At 34.0% G+C, this 15,817-nt stretch overlaps 3 protein-coding genes across 3 annotated transcripts; 2 read left to right on the top strand and 1 right to left on the bottom strand.

Moving 5' to 3' along the window:
* Positions 1-3,075: 3,075 nt before the first annotated feature.
* On the top strand, positions 3,076-5,632 carry LOC105770870 (uncharacterized). The gene is made up of 8 exons (XM_012592232.2): positions 3,076-3,614; positions 3,703-3,840; positions 3,918-3,986; positions 4,085-4,156; positions 4,234-4,316; positions 4,392-4,523; positions 4,662-4,875; positions 5,316-5,632. The coding sequence occupies exons 1-8, from the start codon at positions 3,198-3,200 to the stop codon at positions 5,358-5,360; spliced, it is 1,170 nt and encodes a 389-aa protein (XP_012447686.1). The 5' UTR covers positions 3,076-3,197; the 3' UTR covers positions 5,361-5,632.
* A 505-nt stretch (positions 5,633-6,137) lies between these two features.
* On the top strand, positions 6,138-8,842 carry LOC105767937 (3-ketoacyl-CoA synthase 11). The gene is made up of 2 exons (XM_012587542.2): positions 6,138-6,533; positions 7,036-8,842. The coding sequence occupies exon 2, from the start codon at positions 7,049-7,051 to the stop codon at positions 8,579-8,581; it is 1,533 nt and encodes a 510-aa protein (XP_012442996.1). The 5' UTR covers positions 6,138-6,533; positions 7,036-7,048; the 3' UTR covers positions 8,582-8,842.
* A 2,884-nt stretch (positions 8,843-11,726) lies between these two features.
* Positions 11,727-15,499, bottom strand: LOC105767939 (uncharacterized). The gene is made up of 7 exons (XM_012587545.2): positions 14,984-15,499; positions 14,672-14,807; positions 14,163-14,244; positions 13,103-13,278; positions 12,521-12,658; positions 12,280-12,419; positions 11,727-12,198 (listed from the first exon to the last, which is right to left on the bottom strand). The coding sequence occupies exons 1-7, from the start codon at positions 15,099-15,101 to the stop codon at positions 11,939-11,941; spliced, it is 1,050 nt and encodes a 349-aa protein (XP_012442999.1). The 5' UTR covers positions 15,102-15,499; the 3' UTR covers positions 11,727-11,938.
* Positions 15,500-15,817: the final 318 nt, after the last annotated feature.

Raw genomic sequence — 15,817 nt, 5'->3', positions numbered from 1 at the left:
CCTCCAATGTGGGTAAAAATATAAAAATTATAAAAATAAAAATTGATGTAAGTTCAAATCTTATGATTCTCATTATTAATATGTATGATATATGTATGGTGCATTTTTTTATATATTTTCACAATTGAGTTGAGACTCGATTTTATGTTTTTTCACATATTAGATTATCTCACACCTATTATGTGTGAAAAGAACTCGATAATATATATGCGTATATAATTAACTTTTAAAAAAATAAGTAGTCTTCAAACGAGTAATAAAATAATATATTTTAATAACATAAATCAAAATAGTCATGCTATTATAAGAGTAATACATTTGGTAAAGAATGAAAATAGTAAAAGTGTGTGTATATAAGTGTTTATAGATTAAGCTTAATCGAGTTTTAATTTTAAATCTTATCAAACATGTTTGTGTTGATCATGAATAAGTTTGATATTGCATTAAAATATATCATATATAAAATTTAAAATTAAACACAAAATTTATATTAATTAAACAATATTTTATCTTAACACTAAATTTAGAAAATAATATTATTCAAAATCGAAGATAGAATATGAATTATAAATTAATTATCATCATGTGGCCTTACTTCTTCCACACTGATTTTTAATTTTAATTTTAAATAATAAATCAAGTTTTTTTAATGTACATCTCGCATATATACATATTAACATTATAATTATTAGTATTTGATGCTAATTATATAGGTTAGTAGAGAATTAACTAATGAAAAAATAGGCGAAGAATTGGATATTGGTTCATGTGTTGTACAAAGTACGTATCATACAACATTTCACAAGCATGCACGTACAAATGCATGGACTTTGAGTCATCATATACAATTCCCAAAAAAAAAATCCATCATGATATCTATTAATTATTAATAGCAACTAATAATTAATTAAACGATTAGCATCACATAAGCTATGTTGGTGGATCTATTCATCAAGTATCTGATTAATTTATATATATATTTGCTAACATGTTGGGTTAATTAATTTACGTGACATCTCCTAATCATTTGAATGTATTATATCAAACAACAAAGGTCAATCTTTTGATTACTTAACAAAAAAATAACAAAGGAAAACCAATTTATTGATTAACGATAACATCGAGTAATGAGTATGCAGCATACTAACTAGGGTTTTAGAGCATTAAGTAAAACTACAGCTAGGGTTTTGACAAGATGTTATTATAATCCCTTAAAATTAAGCTGCTGGAGCATAATCATAATCACCATCGTTGTCGTCATCGTCCCCATCACCATCTTCAAGTGCAGGTGGAGCTCGGCTGTAGCTGCCGTCATTTTTACCCGGTAAGTTTGAGTTTGAAACAAGTACACCATCAACATACATGATGATGCTCAAGTTTGAGCTGCTTTGAAACCTTTTAATATTAACATCAGCAGCATCATGCATGATGACACATGACTTTGAGCTACTCATGATGATGATATCCCGAGATATATGAGAAAGGAGGTTTTGTTTTTTACTTTGACTTTGAACGACCAGTGGAGACTTTTGGTTGAAATTGGTGGGAGAGAGGCAGAGGTTTATATAGAGAGGAAGGCGAGGTGATTCGTGGCATGAGAAATTTGGAGCATGCGAAGCCTGTGTCATAAAATGCCGCGTCAAATCCTAGCTAGCTTCGTTTCAAAGCCAAAATAAATAAATCTTTTACATTGATATGAAGGATATGTTATAAATAAATGTAACAAAATGGTTGATTCTCTGTCTTGTCTTTTTTTCTTACCGAATTCCCTGAAACGATTTTTAATTCGAATTTTATTTCAGATGATTCTTAAAATATTTTATTTCGAAATTTCAATGTCCTTGTTTATAAAATCTTGGCAAATCTCTTGCCTTAAAAATCAGCTTAATTACCTTGTGATATTTATATTAGCTTTTTTTTAATTTGCTACTATACTTTTTAAAACTCTTGTACTAGAAAGTATTTTGAAAATTCAGGTAGAATATACAAAAGAATAATAATATGTACTTTTTAAAGCAAATACTATGTATTTTTTTAAAAATGCTTTTATCATCTTTACTTAACATGACATTTATATTTATAAATTTATTTAATAATTGAATAATAAAATATTTATAATTAAACTCTTATTAACCCTGAGTTCAATAGACATTTAGTTTTTGGTTATTTTATTTAAATACTTTATATAAAATTAGTAAAAAACATCATTTTATTAATATTTATTATTTAAAAAAATTTTTTAATAATTTTCTTGATTGAATTAGTATTGAATCAAGAACATTATATAGATCTAGATTACGATACACTCGTAATGTAAGTTAAAATAATTATGTAACAAATTGGTAGTGGTGGTGAATAGCCTCTTTCGGCCACAAGGCTACCACGCGAAGAGTGTGGAATAAAGACCAAAGGCTGTGCTGCCTTGTGCAAGACCAAGTGCCGAGCATAGGTGGCGGTACGCGGTCCAGCCATCTAAGCTGACAAGTCAGCAGATTCTCCTCTGCATATCATCAATGGCTTTTGATGTTTAGTAAAGTCATCTCTGGGGCAGGTTGGTGGGCTACACACTACAATCTGAAAAAAAAAAAATAGATGGATGATTTCGCAGGATGTGAAAAAGTGAAGCTCATTTTCTTCTAACATGTGGTTTGGAGCTAGCTATGATTCATTTTCAACTTTTCTCCTTTACTTAATTCTTAAATCATGTCGTAACTTAAGCATCGGATAGCAATCAAAATATCCACCTTAACGCACCATAGCTAACCTTCTTTATCTTTTTGCAGGCCCCACTTCTCCACAACCTAGATCCAGCACCAAAGTCTTATTGGTTCGAAGTATGCTTTAAGCCATTAACAACACCAACCCAATCAATCCCATTATATATGGCATAGATGGATAAATATCGTCTTTCAAAACTTGGGCTCAGCTTAAACACAGCCATGAGCCATGTTCCAATTTTTGCAAGGCAGCTCCAAATTTGGATAAAATGTATGTCCGATAAGTTTTTGGGTCGAGCTCAGGTTTGCATTTGGAACCATTGTCAGCCCACCTTTGCATTTATTACCCTGAACCAACGGCAGCCAATCATTTTTCTCTGGCTCACGTTAACCGGTTCACCTCGGCTTCAAACCGAAGCAACCACGCCACAACATTTCTCCACGTAAACTAAAGCAGCAACTCTCGTTTATTGAAAATTAATGGCTACCACTCACCTTACAACTCAAATTCTCCGGCAAGCCCCTCCTGTTTGCGGAAGTTTCCGACGTGTTACCACCACCGGACTCTCTTCTAGTTCTCCTCTTACTATAACCTTTAAGACAAGAAAAGAACCAAGTCCGAAGAACCAAAAGTTCAAGTGGGCACGTAAGTTAAGCTTAGTGGAGGAAAGCAGCCCGCCAAAACCAACTGTTGATGTTGAAGGGTTAGCTACTTTCTTGTACGATGATCTTCCCCATCTGTTTGATGATCAAGGGATTGATAGGACGGCATATGACGAACAAGTCAAGTTTAGGGACCCTATAACAAAGCATGATACAATTAGTGGTTATTTGTTTAACATTTCTTTGTTGAAAGTCCTCTTTAGGCCCCTGTTTCAATTGCATTGGGTCAAGCAGGTTCGATTCATTATAACCCTTCTTTTTTTCTTTTTTTTTTAATTTGTTTATTAGGTATCTGCTTATTTGACTGGTTGAGTTGGTATAGACAGGACCTTATGAGATAACAACAAGGTGGACTATGGTGATGAAGTTCATGCCCTTGCCATGGAAGCCTGAGCTGGTCTTTACTGGAACTTCTGTCATGGGAATTAACCCAAACAATGGAAAATTTTGTAGCCATGTGGTGAGCTTTTTAATTTCTCCATAAACAATTCTTCATTTACAGTCTTTGTGAAATTTGCTAAATGTAATTTATTGTAGGACTTTTGGGATTCTATAGAGAACAATGAGTATTTTTCACTAGAAGGTTTATGGGATGTGTTTAGGCAGGTATGGCTCTTTAATTCAGCCAAAATGGCATTTTTATGGTCTTAAGTTTGTGGTTCTTCCCTATCTTATACGTTGTAGAATGTTATTTTATTTTGCAGTTGCGGGTTTATAAGACTCCTGACTTGGAGACACCCAGATATCAGATACTAAAGAGGACTGCAAATTATGAGGTTATATTATAGGATCCTTGGGAAAATTTTGCATCTGTGATATAGTATTCATAGTGAGTAACATTAGGTGTATGCAGGTAAGGAAATATGAACCATTCATAGTGGTAGAAACAATTGGAGAGAAGCTATCAGGATCAAATGGCTTTAATGCTGTTGCTGGGTAAGTGTATTCGACTCGTGTGGAAAATCGAATTCATTATTTTGGTTTCAATTCTAATATTTTCTTGTTCCCTAGGTATATATTTGGTAAGAATTCAACAACAGAGAAGATACCAATGACTACTCCTGTGTTTACCCACGCACTTGATCCCGAACTATCCGATGTATCCATCCAAATTGTTCTACCATCTGAGAAAGATATAAGCAGGTTAGTGTTATCAGTTTAGTAGGGGTCCTAAACATTTGGAGATGGTTTCGTATTTCTGAACCGGATAACGACTGATAACCTTTTTAGTACTTTCATGCTATGCTTAAGCAACTAAGCAATGTATTGGTGTGTCAACAGTCTGCCAGATCCTAGTCAAGAAACAGTTAAGTTGAGAAAAGTGGAAGGAGGGGTTGCTGCAGCGTTGAAGTTCAGTGGAAAACCAACAGAGGATGTTGTTCGTGAGAAAGAGAAAGCATTGCGCTCTAATCTTATGAAAGATGGTCTTAAACCAAGGATAGGTTGTATGCTTGCCCGTTACAATGATCCGGGACGAACATGGAGCTTTACAATGGTATGATTTTAACTTTCCTTTACAATTTTGCTTCTCAAGTCATTTGTTGCAAGTTTTAGTTCGTTCTTAGCATGCTAAAGGGATTTTACTTCAGCAGATTGTGCAATCCACTTCTCATAATTCTGTTGCAGCACCTAATCATTGATCATAGTAACCGTTCTTTTTTCCACATATATAGCTGCTCGATTTAGCCATAAATTTTCCCTTCTTGAACAAGAAGTAAGCTATGCGTTCTTTGTAATTTGCTTCTTTAATGCAATTTGATGGTTCTTTAATTGATTCTGGGGCTAGCTTTGTGATAGCACCTAGATAATAGCTAGTTTTCTTTGCCTGCTGACATGTTGGGATAGCAATGTTGATGTTACCCTCTATTACATGTTATGCTCATCTTACTTATTGATTTCATCCTCCACATTGTTCCATCGGCGATTGCATTGAAGAGAAATGAAGTGCTGATTTGGCTTGAAGAGTTCTCTTTGGATTAGCAACAATACTCGCTGCCGATCTGTCAGACCTGGAAGTGGTAATTAAAGAACCGGCATAGGCTGTACCGGAAACTTGCAATGTAATCATTTTGTTCTTGACAAAGGTCATGGATATGTAGCAAATTAAACTATCCAAAAATGAAAAATTGTAAAACCTTAGCATTCTCGAAAAATACATACCGGCGGACGGTAAGATCGAACCCGATCTTACACATTCCCCGACAGCATAGGTTTTGCTTTATGTTACAAGAATGAAAGCCTGAGATTGTATATCTGCTGTCATTGAGCTATTGTTGCATGTGTTAAGAATATTGCCTTAATGTTTGCATTAATTAGCTAAATCATGTTATCAATTCATGTCGACGACAGCTTGGCATATGGACCCTAGAGAATATTACAGCTATGTTTCTAGAAGAATTCCATGTGAGTTTCCAGTTGGTAACCATGTGACCATAGAACTTAAGGCAAGTGCTCCCATACAATGATTTTGCTTTGTCGTTACCATATATTATGAATCCATATTTGTAAAAAAAAAAACATAAAAAAAAAGTTATAGAAGTTTTTAAAAAATTAATAATTAAATAATTCTTAATTAATGGTACCACAATTCCAACGTTTGTTTTCTGAAGTTCTAAATTTCAAAAATGTAAAATTTTCTAGAAGATTTGCACCAGTTACGTAATGATGATTACTATCAAAGAAAAGTAAAAAATTTGAATTCAATTTTGTTCTTTTATTCCATTTATGGACCACTCAATGTTGAAAATTAAAATATTCCAAAAATCTGAAAAGAGCTGACTGGAAACGTCTGAAACTAGCCGCCTGATGTTTTAAACGACAGCGTTTTGGACCGTGATACCCGAGTTGAGATTCCAGACGGCGCTGCCTCTTCAAGAAAACGCGTTCGTTGCGCCACTCTTTTATTTGTTTGGCTTTCTTCACCACCATTTTCCCATTTCTTGCGACCTTCCTTTTTTTTTCCTTTTAGCAAAGGCTGTTCTTCATTTTTTTTTCTAAATTTATATATTTTAGATTATTTACTCGTGCTTTTATATATTTCATCTTCATATTTCTTCTCTTTCTGAAGGACTTTGTAGTCTTCTTTTTTTCTTTGTATCCGTGGCCGTTCTTGAATAGATTTAACTAGCCTTTCGGCGGGTTTGGGAGATCTAGGTGAGTTTTCTTTTTTATTTGAATCTGGAATTTTTTGATTAATTTCATTTACTAGTTGCTTATGAATTGTGAGCTGGGCTCTCTTTGTGTGTTCTTTTCTTTAGCCGATTGATCTGAATTATTGAATAAAATTGTGTTTTTAATGCAAATTCTGATCTGGGTTTTTTTTTTTAATGTTTCCCCCAGAGTCAGTTCTCACACACTATGTAAAAATATTATGATTTGAAATTCTGATCTGGGTTTGCAAAATCTCAGTTAGATTTTGATGTAAAAACATCTTTATGAAAAAAGATGTGTGTTTTTATCATTCTGAGTTTAGGATTTAGCCTTTTTAGACTAGCCATAAAGTTCATCTCTTGAAAGGGATAAACTTCACCTTTGAAAGCCTACTTATTTTATCTTATTTTTCGTTTACTAGCTTTGCTTCTTGTTGGTTTTAAATTCTGTTATTCTGATTCCTTTGTTGCACTTGATTTAATACATTGAGTTCAATCTTTTACAGGAAAAAGAAAAACATGGCTGACTCAAAACCAGACCAGCCTTTGATGCCATCATCATCAAGTAACCTACCTGATTTTAAGAAATCAGTTAAGCTAAAGTATGTGAAGCTTGGATACCATTACTTAATCACCCATGGAATGTACCTCTTCCTTACCCCTCTTGTAGTTGTCATCGCGGCGCAGCTCTCGACCTTTTCTGTTAAGGATCTTTTTGATCTTTGGGAGCATCTTCAATACAACCTCATTTCTGTCATAATCTGCTCGGCCCTTCTTGTTTTCTTGTCAACCCTCTACTTTCTAACCCGCCCTCGCCCTGTTTATCTTGTCAACTTTGCTTGCTACAAGCCGGAGGAATCTCGGAAATGCACGAAAAGGATGTTCGTAGATCAGTCACAATTGACTGGTACATTCACAGAGGAGAACCTTCAGTTCCAGCGTAGGATCCTTGAAAGGTCTGGACTAGGGGATTCAACATATCTTCCGGAGGCGGTCCTCAATATTCCCCCTAACCCGTCAATGCATGAAGCAAGAAAAGAAGCGGAGGCTGTTATGTTTGGTGCCATCGATGAGCTTTTGGCTAAGACCTCCGTAAAACCCAAAGACATTGGAATTTTGATTGTGAACTGCAGCTTGTTTAATCCAACACCATCGTTGTCTGCCATGGTTATCAACCATTATAAGCTTCGAGGTAATATTCAAAGCTACAATTTGGGAGGAATGGGTTGCAGTGCAGGTTTGATCTCGATAGATCTTGCGAAACATCTTCTTCAAGTCCATCCAAACTCCTATGCATTGGTTATCAGCATGGAGAACATTACCCTGAACTGGTACTTCGGAAATGATCGTTCGAAACTTGTATCAAACTGCTTATTCAGGATGGGAGGGGCTGCAATACTGCTCTCTAACAAATGGTCCGACGAAAGAAGATCCAAATATCAATTGGTTCACACTGTTCGCACTCACAAGGGTTCAGATGATAAATGCTTTTCCTGTGTTACACAGGAAGAAGACTCCATAGGGAAGATTGGTGTTACATTGTCGAAGGATCTCATGGCAGTTGCTGGTGATGCCTTAAAGACCAACATTACCACATTGGGGCCTCTGGTTCTTCCAATGTCTGAGCAGCTTCTTTTCTTTGCTACATTGGTTGGCAAGAAGCTTTTCAAAATGAAGGTCAAACCGTACATTCCGGATTTCAAGCTAGCTTTTGAGCATTTCTGCATTCATGCCGGAGGAAGAGCCGTTTTGGATGAACTGGAGAAGAATTTGCAGCTGTCAGAATGGCACATGGAACCATCAAGAATGACTCTCTACCGGTTCGGGAACACCTCAAGCAGTTCTCTGTGGTACGAATTAGCTTACTCCGAAGCTAAGGGTAGAATTAGAAGGGGTGACAGAACATGGCAAATAGCATTTGGTTCAGGATTCAAGTGTAACAGTGCAGTTTGGAAAGCTTTGAGGACGATAAATCCGGTAAAGGAGAAAAACCCATGGATGGATGAGATCCATAATTTCCCAGTTGATGTTCCAAGGGTCTCCATCATCTAAATGACAGAATTGGGTGGTGGTTTCAGCATTGGGTGCAGGAAACCTTTGCATTTAGATAATCTAGTTTTTTAAGTTATTTAAATGGGACTAGCTTTGAGTGGGATTATTATTGTTGTAACAATTTGTGGAAAGCATTGATTCGAGGGTGTTATGAGAAAACATTAGAACATTGTGTTATGAGAAAACATTAGAACATTCTTTTTTACTGAGATTATTTCATGAGATGCTTGGGCTTTCTTCCAAGATCTTCATCATTTTAAACTGGGATACAAGTTGTAGCTAATTTAACTTATGTATGGCATTGTAGACTTGTGCTTCTGGTCTCATAAAATCGTTTTTATCTGTTGAAATGAACCAGGGATAGCAAATAACACCAGCAATTGTTCCCTTACTATGGGCATCAACTTCGTCATCTCCATAAGATCCTTGCTTGCATTTCAAGCGAACTCCAACAACACTTATCGGGTTAAGGCAACGAAATGGACATAACAAAAAAGATCTGCCTGGAGCCCAGACATCTTCTCCCGACAAAACTATAAACAAACCTAACGATAATACTAAGAATATTTCTTCGTGGGCGAAACAGTGGAAAGCAAACCTTGTTTGATTAATGAGATTTTCATTTCCTTATCTTTGATTTATCCATATCATTTTTCTAATATTTCGACTTTGCTTTTAAGTAACAATATATGCATTTTACTCTCTTACTCAAAAAACAAATAAATTAATTCAAGTATATTAAATCAAAGAGCAAACCAAACTCATCCCTTAAAATTTCATTCATTTTTACTATTAAAAAATGATTCTTGTACATTAGCAAAAAGTACATAAGACACATCATGTGTTACTATCTAATCATTCTATCAACCACGCCAACTTTTAATAGTACAAATGGATGAAATTTAAAAAAACTCATTTGTTCTTTAATCTAATATATAGAGAGGTTTTTTACAAAATTATTATAAAAAATAAAAAATAACCAAAATGCTATCCTTTTTATTTATTTATCAAAATATTATAAATTTTTTTATTTACCAAAATATACCAAAAAAAAACAAAAATCTGCAAAAAAAAAAACCTGTGGCGGCACCAAAGGTGCCAAAGTGATTGGCGGCACCAAAGGTGCCAAAGAGATTGGCCCGACCAAAGGTGCCAAAGAGATTGGCGGCATAGGACTAAAATGTAACTCTCTGCAGTTTCAAGGACCTCACATGAAATTTACCATTTTGAATTTTGAAAGTGAATTGGTGCGCTTGTGCGTGTGTCAGCGCCAAAACTGAAACTTGACTAATTGACTTCTAAGCCCTCCTTATTTATTATTATTATTTATTCCCCTTCAACTCACTTTTTTATTTAATAAACAAGCCTCAATCTATTTTTGTAGTTAAATAAGCCCTTAATCTATGATTTTTACTCATAAAAGCCCTTTATTTTATTATTAAAGTAAATATATTTTACCTAAAGTAAAGCTATTTAAAAAAGTATAAGCTAATTCGCATTTTATGTATTATTTTGATAATTTGATGAGAATAGTTTATTAAAAAGTAATAACTCTATTTTACTTTAATAAGTTTATTAAAAAGTAATTTTATGTCGACTTAGCAGTTAAGGATACTTATAGTAGTTTTTTTCGCTCACATTATATTTAGAAACTATAATTTAACTAATAATTATAATATATACATGATAATATTTTTCTAAAGCTTTTATAATTATCCTTATTATCAATTTAATTTACGATACGATATAAAATTTTAATTATAAAACTTTAGAAAAATCTTATTATGTATAATTTATAATTATTAGTTGAATTTATAGTTTCAGATATAATGTGAACAAAAGAAAATTATTATGAATGTCATTAACTATTATGTCGACATACTTGAAAAAAATATTTTTGAAAAATAAATAAAATCTATTTCGGTTGAATCGATTTTTACAAAAATACTTTTGGACTAATTGGTATAAGACTTCTCTATTTTTGGTGTTGAAAGAGAATAATAAATAATAAATAATGAAGGTTTATGAAGCAATTATTACTATTTAAGGTTTGATGTCGCCACACTCTAGGCGAGACCGTGTGTTTAATATTATTTTTGGATAAAAATATTTCTAAACAAGTTACTTTTTAAAAGAAAAATACTTCTCCCAAATAAAAAATTAGCTAAAAATTATTTTTTAAAAAGCTAAAATTTTACTTCTCCTTAAAACATTTTTTCCTAAAACATTTTTGAAACATTACTAAACTAAGCCTAAAAGCAATAGTTTATTAAAGTAAAATAGAGTTATTACTTTTAATAAACTTATTAAAGTAAAATAGAATTATTACTTAATTAGAATTCTAAGTAGCTTAATTATCACTTAATTATAAATTTTGGTAATTTGATGAGAATAGTTTATTAAAGTAAAATAGAGTTATTATTTAATAAACTATTCTCATCAAATTACCAAAATAATACATAAAATGCGAATTAGTTTATACTTTTTAAATAGCTTTACTTTAGGTAAAATATATTTTCTTTAATAATAAAATAAAAGGCTTTTATGAGTAAAAATCATATATTAAGAGCTTATTTAACTACAAAAATAGGTTGAGGGCTTGTTTATTAAATAAAAAAGTGAGTTGAAGGGGAATAAAAAGAAAATAATAAATAAGGAGGGCTTAAAAGGTAATTAGCCAAGTTTCAGTTTTGGCGCTGACACCCACAGGCACACCAATTCACTTTCAAAAAATTTAAAATAATAAATTTGCATGTCAAGTCCTTGAAACTGCAGAGAATTACATTTTAATCCAGTGCCGCCAATCTCTTTGGCACATTTGGTGCCGCCAATCACTTTAGCACCTTTGGTGCCACCTCAAGTTTTTTTTTTGCAGGTTTTTATTTTTATTTTTTGATATATTTTGGTAAATAAAAAAATTTATAATATTTTGGTAAATAAAAAAAAAGATAGCATTTTAGTTATTTTTTATTTTTTTGTAATAATTTTGTAAAAAACCCTATATAGAGACTAATTTGGTAGTTTTTAGTAAAAGAGATAAAATATAATCTAATTCCTACTATAGAGACCTTCATGATACTTTTACCATGAATCTACTCTAGAATATCTTTCTAAACCAATATGATAAATTGACAAGAATGGAGAGTGCAACATAAAATTATAGATGTCATTTATTAAATCTATTATAAAACCATTGGACTTGGTCTACGTATGCTCAAAGCAAGAAGACTAGAAATTATACAAAATACAGTTCGGTCTACTTCTATCTCTGATTAAAAAAAAGCTGTCTTGAAGATCTTGGATAAATGCGGTAATAAGCATTGACCCTGAAGATAAAGCTAGAAATCATCACCATTGTTACTCCTTTCCTGTTTCTTTCTCTTTGGTCTTGCCCTCTTCTGCAATCTGAAAGCCCTCGATCTTGCGTGAAACGTCTTCTGCAGTTACCTTCACCTTTCCAACCGACCCATTTGCTGCAAATGGTTCTGTGCCATCATGAGTCAAAGGGCCTGTCAGCCATATTCTAATCGTTCCATCCTCAGAACCCGAGGCATACGATTCTCCTCCAGGTGAGAACCGCACGCAATGCACAGGACCATGGTGACCCTTGTTACATGCTGCACACCAGATGTTAGTCAGTCATTACATGCTGCACACTAAATCATAAAGCACGGTCCAACTTATGTCTGAGAACATACCTATCTCATCTCCAGTGTGGAAATCAAAAACACGAACCCACATATCCTCTCCTCCGGCAACGAATTTATTTCCATACTTCGGTTCCAATGAAGCTGATTCAACTGTGCATGGCATGTTGTAGCTCTTTACCAACCCATAGCTGAGTAAATGCATAAAGCATAGATTATGGTGATTAGTAATCAATAAAAGCAGACATTCTAGCACAAAATAGACCAATCTGACTCGAAAATCAGAACTTACTGGTTGGCATCCCAGAACTTAACGGTAGATCCATCAGCAGTTGTGATATATCGACCATCTTGACTCACTTCCGCACTGGTCACAGATGACTTGGTCTCTAGTGTTTGAACTATTTTACCACTCCTTACATCCCATAATCTGTACAGTCACAAAGAAAATCAGTAATAGGAGGGAGGGAGGGAGGGAGGAGAGAGAGATGCCACAAAAAACCCAAGACAAGCATTAGACTGGATTTTATTAATAGCAGTAAAAAGCCACACAATTTAACAAAAATCTTTAAACTAAGTATAAAGCTATCATAACAACAAGAAGGTAAGCACTAGAAAACTTAAAACCCTTGCCTCACTGATATTCATACATCAGTAGATTTTGATCTCAAAACCTCCAAATAAGTGTCACGGTACCCCACCGGGAGGGGGGGGGGAGTGATAATTTACAATTTCTAGAACAAGATAACAGCCATCCACAGAATGGTATGAATCAATAGTAAACAATAAAAATGTAAACAAAACGCTTGCACTTATGAACAACAAACCATAAAATTACATTAAAGAACCTCCAAACACGGAGGGAAATGAATACCTGACACCTCCCATATCAGTGCAAGAACTTAATATTGTCTGATCACTATGCATCCATGTAACTGTTCTGACTGAACCGGGAGATTTGTCCACTTCTCTTGGAGGAGCATCTGGGCGATTCAAGTCATAAATACGGAGGACTTTCTCTACTCCCCCAGTCAATAGAAGGTGTGTATCCTGCTAACAGATTAGAAAATCTTTAATGAAATCTAGAAGTAAGAAACATAACGTAAAATAGACACACTAACAACTAGGTGTACTTGGCCATAATTAAATACAGGGTACAAAAAGGCCAACAGTTCCACATGGTGGCGTTTGGTATGGGATGATCACCCGAAAACCATGATTGAGCTGCCATATTTGGTGAGACCTCAATGGCCCTATGTGATCTAATTTCCACACACAAGGGTGGAAAACTTTTATTACCAAGTTCGTTTACCTATCAATAAATGCATTTGTTAATTTAACAATATTGCACTAACTAGCTTTGCAATGACTATGAATTCATATTCGGACAAAACAGAACATGTCAATTCAGAATTTCTGTACTTATGGTTTTCCATGCCAAGATGATGATGCCAACTATCAACCCTTATGGCTTTATCGGCAGAAAGAATTTCTGCCTGCCTATATTTGTAACAGCAGAGAAGGTAGAGATTGCTTCCTTAGTGCTGGGCAGAAAGTTAAAGACCTAATACAAAATTCTAATGTGGTAGTCAACATCTTGTAATAAATTTCTTACTAAAAAAAGCAAAAGAAAAAAAATACTATGATAAATGTGAAACCATCCATTACAAGTTGACAGGCCATCAAAAGTGAAACATGGTAAAAGTTTCTTTCTCAAGGCAACCAATGAAAATAAAGATCGAGAGAAGCCACCTAACTTACTAAATTGTTGCAAAGATAGCTTCTGTTTAGAAACAGACTTTGCTATTCACAAGAATTAATAGGGTTTGCTGGAAGAAATTGAAATTATTTTTCGCATGTTAAAATGAGAGCCAAAGTAACCTAGAAAGCTGTTTAACAACCAAGCTTAAAATGATAGAAAGCACCAGCTTTACCTCTGAAAAAGCACAAGCTCGAACTATATGCTTGTGTTCAAATGAGTGCAAGACATCACCTGTTAGTGCATCCCACACTTTCCTGCATATAATGACATTTCACAAGACATGTCAACCTGTTATCGATAAATAACTCCATACAAACTATCGGCAGAGAGTTGAAGCATGAGCAGCTGTATAGCGCATAGCACCATTCACTAAGATTATTGTCTATTTGGAGCAACAATATGTTTTATCTGAGAACCAAAAAAGCTACAGGGAATGGAAAATATGTACAGAGCAGCCAAAAGAACACAAGTAAAACATATAGGGCACGCTACATTGACATAAAGTCTCTCAATTGTTAGTGTTAAAATATATGGAGAATTTTAGGCAAACCTCTTGCAGTGTTCCAAGAAATTGGTATTAAAGTCATAATCTGCATATATAGCTAAGAATCTGTCTGACAAAAATAAGTAAATAACTTTCAAATTATAACAACATATTGTAATTAATATCAAATAACATACGCAGAAAAGTCAGCAGAAGCGGAAGCAGCTCGTAAGGCATTTGTATCCAAGCAAACACTCCAAACTGCACCTTTGTGTCCTTCAAAGGTTCCTATCCAATCTCCAGTCTCACCATTCCTCAGCATAGGACTGGAATCTAAACCAGACAATTAAAACCCCATTTTTTAAGCACAAGATCAATAATTATTGCCCACCATTTACATTAAAAAGAAATCTTTATCAATCAAATAGATTAAAACAAACAAATTAAGATTATCGATTACTAGTATGAAAACCCCATTTCCATGTACACAGAAAAAAGATAGCAATTACCTTTGCTGGCACTGATGAGGAAAAAACCATCAGGGGTAACGGGACTGTAAAAGAGATCCACAACGGGACGTGAATGGCCATGGCATACAAGTGGGACAGCAATCTTTTTCTTATCCATTTTCTTTTCTTTACTCACAAATCAAAATACAAATAAGAAGAAAGAAAGAAAATTCCTTAAATCTCTAACAAATCTACACAAACCCAAAGATTAGAAAACAAAACTTGAACTTGTTTTTTTTTTCTTGGGTACTATACTGAATCAGAATATACAGAGAGAAAAGGAGATCAGTAGTGAAAAAGATGGAAATGGCGGTAGTTTAATACAGGTGGGAAAGACGCTAAAATTAGTGGGATTGGGGGATTTGATCGCGTTAGTCCACACCTCCTAACCCTGAACTCTGAGCAAGATGATGACTTGATTATGCGAAAAATTTAAAGGAAAAATAAATAAGAAAATTCAGTTGTGATTATAGAAATCTAGAGTCAAGCACAGAGCAATGAAAAACAAAGTTTGGGGGGGCTAGGCGCAAAGAAAAACCTGCTATGCTTCTCTATTTATACACAAAGGCTCGCTTGACTTCACGTTTTTTCACTTTAAAGTGAGTTTGAAGGCAGATAGAGCTTAGCCCAATAAGATTTGTTAAATTTTCTAGCCCAATCCCAGAAAATATATCATCTAATTATAAATTGGCACAAGTTTTTTGTTCAACGATAGAGTTTGGCACAAGTGTGAAAAAATATAGATAAGAAGATAATGTTTTCTAATGATAACGAAAACATATAATAAAAATAGGCCCAGCTCATTTATCATCACCGCCACAAAGCCCATGAATT

Source organism: Gossypium raimondii, chromosome 5, assembly GCF_025698545.1.
Source record: "Gossypium raimondii isolate GPD5lz chromosome 5, ASM2569854v1, whole genome shotgun sequence".
Taxonomy (NCBI): domain Eukaryota; kingdom Viridiplantae; phylum Streptophyta; class Magnoliopsida; order Malvales; family Malvaceae; genus Gossypium; species Gossypium raimondii.
The sequence above is the reverse complement of the archived record's forward strand: the minus strand, read 5'-3'. Positions and strand labels throughout refer to the sequence as shown.

Excerpts from the sequence above, each read along its gene's own strand:
- LOC105770870 (XM_012592232.2), top strand. The coding sequence starts at position 3,198 with ATGGCTACCACTCACCTTACAACTCAAATTCTCCGGCAAGCCCCTCCT. Across the intron at positions 3,615-3,702 it reads AATTGCATTGGGTCAAGCAG|ACAGGACCTTATGAGATAAC; the intron begins GTTCGATTCATT and ends GAGTTGGTATAG. Across the intron at positions 4,317-4,391 it reads GGCTTTAATGCTGTTGCTGG|GTATATATTTGGTAAGAATT; the intron begins GTAAGTGTATTC and ends CTTGTTCCCTAG.
- LOC105767937 (XM_012587542.2), top strand. The coding sequence starts at position 7,049 with ATGGCTGACTCAAAACCAGACCAGCCTTTGATGCCATCATCATCAAGT.
- LOC105767939 (XM_012587545.2), bottom strand. The coding sequence starts at position 15,101 with ATGGATAAGAAAAAGATTGCTGTCCCACTTGTATGCCATGGCCATTCA. Across the intron at positions 13,279-14,162 it reads GAGCTTGTGCTTTTTCAGAG|GATACACACCTTCTATTGAC; the intron begins GTAAAGCTGGTG and ends ATCTGTTAGCAG. Across the intron at positions 12,199-12,279 it reads CCACACTGGAGATGAGATAG|CATGTAACAAGGGTCACCAT; the intron begins GTATGTTCTCAG and ends TCTGGTGTGCAG.